General features: G+C 36.5%; 1 protein-coding gene across 1 annotated transcript in view; it reads right to left on the bottom strand.

Moving 5' to 3' along the window:
* Window positions 1-829: 829 nt before the first annotated feature.
* Window positions 830-4,995, bottom strand: part of LOC123976176 (H-2 class I histocompatibility antigen, alpha chain-like) — a 6,692-nt gene continuing 2,526 nt past the window's right edge. The window contains exons 5-12 of the mRNA XM_046058096.1: window positions 4,576-4,599; window positions 3,406-3,447; window positions 3,121-3,153; window positions 2,857-2,889; window positions 2,116-2,151; window positions 1,920-1,952; window positions 1,662-1,685; window positions 830-1,263 (exon numbers count right to left, since the gene is read on the bottom strand). Of these exons, the coding sequence (XP_045914052.1) occupies window positions 1,663-1,685; window positions 1,920-1,952; window positions 2,116-2,151; window positions 2,857-2,889; window positions 3,121-3,153; window positions 3,406-3,447; window positions 4,576-4,599 (224 nt within the window). The 3' untranslated portion in view covers window positions 830-1,263; window position 1,662. The remainder of the gene's footprint in view (window positions 1,264-1,661; window positions 1,686-1,919; window positions 1,953-2,115; window positions 2,152-2,856; window positions 2,890-3,120; window positions 3,154-3,405; window positions 3,448-4,575; window positions 4,600-4,995) is intronic.

Below are 4,995 nucleotides of genomic sequence, written 5' to 3'. Positions count from 1 at the left end.
TCCTATAAATCAATCAGTGAGCATATTTTATAGTGACAGATAAACAGGCGGTAAAAAGGCACTTTTTAAGAGCTTAAACAATAAAAACATTATTTACAACAGAGTATTAAATGAATTTAAGCAGTAATTTGCTTTAAATGATCAATGTTTTTCACCCATCTGAAAATACATTGATTACTTCTTTTTAATCCAGGCTGAACCCTGTGACTACTTAAATGATCATACCAGTGTATTTATGCATTTTAGCTCATTTACTACAAATCACGTTTACTGAACTAAGCGCTAAAAGCTTCTTTCCAATTGTGTGTTTTGAGGTAGCCATTGGTTTCCATGCACTTTTAATCTTGTGGAATTTAAAACATCCTCAGGTTGAATAATCCACAACAACAAACATCTGTTGTATTTATTGTCAAAGTTACGTTTCCTGTTGTGGATCATCTGCAGCAAGTCTAAAGTCAATGTTTTCACAGCATAAAATAAAAATAAATTGAGTTTTCCTGAGGATTGTTGCAGTAATGTGAAGCATACTATGATTTGTAGTAAATGGATTCAATTATGCAAAGTTATAGAAGTGATATTTGTGAAAGCAATTTCTTCCTTCTCCCTTTGTAAAGGACTCAATTTCTTCTATATGATTATTTAAATTTTATTAATATATATCATAGTTATATTTAATAAAAAAAAAAGTCCTTTATCTCTACAATCTATCGTTACTAACTCTAGTAAGAACAATTCCTCTCCTAATAATTCCTTAATTCACACACTGTTGTAGATTTAATTTTAAATGTTAAGATTTAAGATTTCTGATCCAACAACATATTTTTTCCTCTTTAAAAAAGTGTGATTTTCTCAATTCATATTTGCATACTTTTCTAAATCACTTTCCTGAATCCAAACCTGACCTACGATCTTTTAACCCTGACAAAAACAAGCTCACTCAACTTTTAACTATTTTAGATAAGCACTATAACTTTTACTTAGTGCTCATCCATCTGTTTCCAAGGTACAAAGAGCAACACCACAAGAGTGGGTTGATGCCGTTTTAGTACTGAAGGTTCACGGTTTTCAAATTCCCCTTTACATTTGTATCCCACAGTAAATGTATTTGTTGAATTGGTAAATTTGGTTTCGGAGAGCAAAGTGAGTCTTCATGTACTCTGATGGAAAAGACATTATCTGCGATTTAGCTTTGTTCTTCATTATTCTGTCTGTTTTGATCCAGAAGACTTTGGGACTCTCTGCTGGTGTTAGTCGAGCCATTGACTGCAGGGATGAAAATAAGTGTTATTCGATACACACACACACACACACACACACACACACACACACACACACACACACGATAGCAAAAACTGCTCTTGCTTTTTTTATGCATTTTCTACCATCAATATGTGGCATCGTCTATCGATCCAACCCTACTGCCACATAACCACAATGCCCCCGGTTTGCTGTGTTAATTGCAGGGCACACACCCACAAGAAATATTATGGCCCATCATCTTATAACTTGTCAGTAAATTTTGTAAATTTTTCCTCAGTTGTCTGTTCAAGCAGCTTGCAGAGAGCACACAAAACCGAAATTTAATTTTGTTCAGTCATCAAGTTACAGTAACCTCTGAACAATGAACTTCATGAGACTTCAAGGAGACATAAAGTAGTTACCTTACGCAGGGCTGGCTCCAGCTCCTGTGAATAAAGACAATGTTAACAGAGACAATAAATATAGATGAAGTCAGTGACACGGTCATTTAGGTAACTCTATAATCTGACACATAACCAAAAATATTAAATTTGATTAGAACAGACTTTTGTGTTTCCTCCCTCTGAGTGAGGGATGTAACAATATAAATGTCATTCGCACAAAAACACATTTCAGAAATAATGTTTTTATAATACAGAGCAGAGAAATAAAGCACTTACCTGAGTCAGTAACTACGGCCATAAGTGGTGAATCTGTTAATGAAGACAAAGTTAAAACACACAAAAGTCAGCATGAATTAATTGGCACTCCCTGTCTGGTGGGACCTTTAGTTCCTGGTAGGCAGATGACTACTTAAGGCAACCAAAGAGCAAACCTGCTCAGTGCAGCTTTCGATCAGTTGTTAAAGATACTTACTGGTGGAGTCCCCGCTGCTGACAGACACATCTGACCCTGTGGAGAAAAAAAAAAATATTTATTAGCTCAATGAAACATCACATATTTGTAGGGTGGGAGAAATAATCGATTCTTAGATGCATCGCGATGCTGACGTGGAAGATTATGAATCGATTAACAAATGTCAAAAAATCGATTATTGTTGTTGGCAGAACTTTATATGTTTGTTTTCAGAGGAGTCTGGATGTTAAATACATGAAGGACCATAGAGCTGAGGTTAATAAAGTAATTTAGGGATGCAAACCAGTCCTTTTAAGCTAATTAGGAGATGTTTCTTTTGGATTTTAATGAGCAACTTAAATGTTTAGTAATTATCCAGGGATCCTGTGTAGAAAAAAAATTATCCATCAAGATGCATCGATAATCGTTTTATAATCAAATCGCAGCCCTCGAAAGGTGCCCAGAGATTTCCACCCCTACATATTTGCAACATGTTTCTAGAGGAAACCACCCTTGTTGAGAGGTGTGGTGTCGTCCACTGTGTTACTGGGGTTATTGTCCTCACACAGGAAACATTAAGGATCAGGTTCAAGCGACTTGCAGAAACACACAAACTCAACATTTCATTTTGTTCATTCATAAAGTTAAGGTAACCAAACCAATAATTCCAAAGGCATGTGTCTTATCCACTGTCCCATCTCCGCCCCAGGGTAACTAGGGTAATGAATGAACTTCATAATACATAGAGAGACATATAGTTACCTTGGGCAGGGTTGGCTGCATCGTTGACAGGGGCTGTGAATAAAGACAATGTTAACACAGACAGAGTTAATAAATCATAGATGAAGTCAGTGACATGTTTTTTTTAGGTAACTCTTAAATGCGACACAAGAACTAAAATGTAAACTTAAATTTTGTCTGAGCAGACTTTTGGGTTTCCTCCTTCTGAGTCAGGATTGTTTCAATACAAATATCATTCATGCAAAACACTTTACAATACAGAGAAAAAAGAAAAAAAACACTTACCAGAGGAAGTGACTCTTTTCATAAGTGGCGAATCTGTTATTAAGTTAAAACACACAAAATTAACTTTTTTATCAATTTAGATATTTTTGGAAAAATCACGTGTACAGCTTTAGTACTAGCAGTGATGAATCAACAACTTGCTGACCACAGAAGTCAGCGTGAATTAATGGGTGCTTCAATCGTTCCCCGTCTTAAAAGATGTTGCTGGGGGCCAGACGACAAGTTGGGGCTACTAAAGTGTAGACCTGCTCAGCGCAGCTTTCAGTCAGTCTCAAAGATACTTACCAGAGCCACCAGAGCCTCCGTTGCTGAGAGACTCATCTGACCCTGTGAAGAAATGAAAATTTATTTATTATCTCAATACAACATCACGTCTTCGTGACAAGTTTCTAGAGGAAAACACCCTTGTAGAGAGGTGTGGTGTGGTGTCGTCTAGAGCCCGACTGATATCGGTTTTTGGGGCCGATGCTGATATTAAAGTGAAAAAGAGCCGAATTATGAGCCGATATTTAGATTTTGAAAATGATTTGAAAAGTAGATCCCTTTCCTGTATAAATTACACTTAGAACAGGCTGATATTGAAAGCTGTTCTATATGTGGGTTATAATACCTTTTCCTAAATGGATTATGTAAAAAAGCCTTAGATTACATTCTCAAAAAATGAACGCGTAAACAACTGCACGTCAATGAATATTTGCTGCAAGAAGGTGCGTTCTTTTCAGCCATCTGTAAACAGAGAGAGAGAATATGCATGTGTATTTTACTTGACATTTAATCTGCCATAATAACTACTTTCCATGTAGCATATTCACATCTAGCTTATCTCTTTACCAGCACCCTTTAATTCTAACCAAAGCTACAAGAAACCAGCTCTTACCTTTACATTTAACGTTACATTAAACATACTGATGGGACCTGGGAGGAGGGAATGAAATACTGGGGTCTGAAATTACAGCCATTAATGTTTTCAGGAGAGGAGAAGTGATGATGAGGGCTGTTATTATTATTTTTATTACTAAAGTCATGTGTTTCACCTGACAAATGACCATCTCACCAGGAACACAGATACTCTGTTGTTCGTTCTGCATGCTCGGTAGACTTCGGTCAGCTGATTGTTTTGTTGTGCAGCAGCGTTATTAGCAGGGGAGTTGCAGAGTTCCCTCTGGTGGGCAAGCTATGCAACACTCATGACATGAGTGAAGGATCTCACACTGTTTCTTTTTTTAAATCGACATTAACAGGCTGTTAAAAACGCAATTAGATCACATTGGCCGATAAATCGGTCAGGCTCTAGTGTTGTCCACTGTGTTACTGGGGTTATCTTCTACACACAGGAAATATGAAGGCCCATAATCTTTTAACTGTTTTCAGAGAGCACAAAAAAAAACAACATTTCATTTTGTTCAGTCATCAAGTTACAGTAATCTGTGAACAATGAACTTCAGAAGACTTTACCTTGGCCTTTTTTGGCTCCAGCTCCTGTGAAAAAAAGACAAAGTTAATAGATCATAGATGAAGTAAATGGCACGGTCTAAATCTGCATCTGTCCTTCCGTCAGTTTATTGACTCGTAAAATACACAGCATTAAAGTTACTGATTCAATTTCAAGACAACCAAAAGTCTTCACTTAAATTTTGATGTCATAATAATGCAAACTGCATGTATAGTTTCACATAATATTTTGCATGTTTACAGTAGCATGTTGGGTTTAGCATGAAATCACTACTGCATGACACTAGTGGAGCTAAAGAGGTAGTAAAAAGGTATTGTATGTATCTTTGAAACAGAAAACAACAAAGAACTATTAACTGTGAGGCAGAAACCAGGAAGCTCCCAGCAAAATTTCAATTGTTCATCATGGAACTCGATTATTAC

This window comes from Micropterus dolomieu, linkage group LG09, assembly GCF_021292245.1.
Source record: "Micropterus dolomieu isolate WLL.071019.BEF.003 ecotype Adirondacks linkage group LG09, ASM2129224v1, whole genome shotgun sequence".
Classification (NCBI taxonomy): domain Eukaryota; kingdom Metazoa; phylum Chordata; class Actinopteri; order Centrarchiformes; family Centrarchidae; genus Micropterus; species Micropterus dolomieu.
This window is presented reverse-complemented; position numbering and strand designations above follow the sequence as displayed.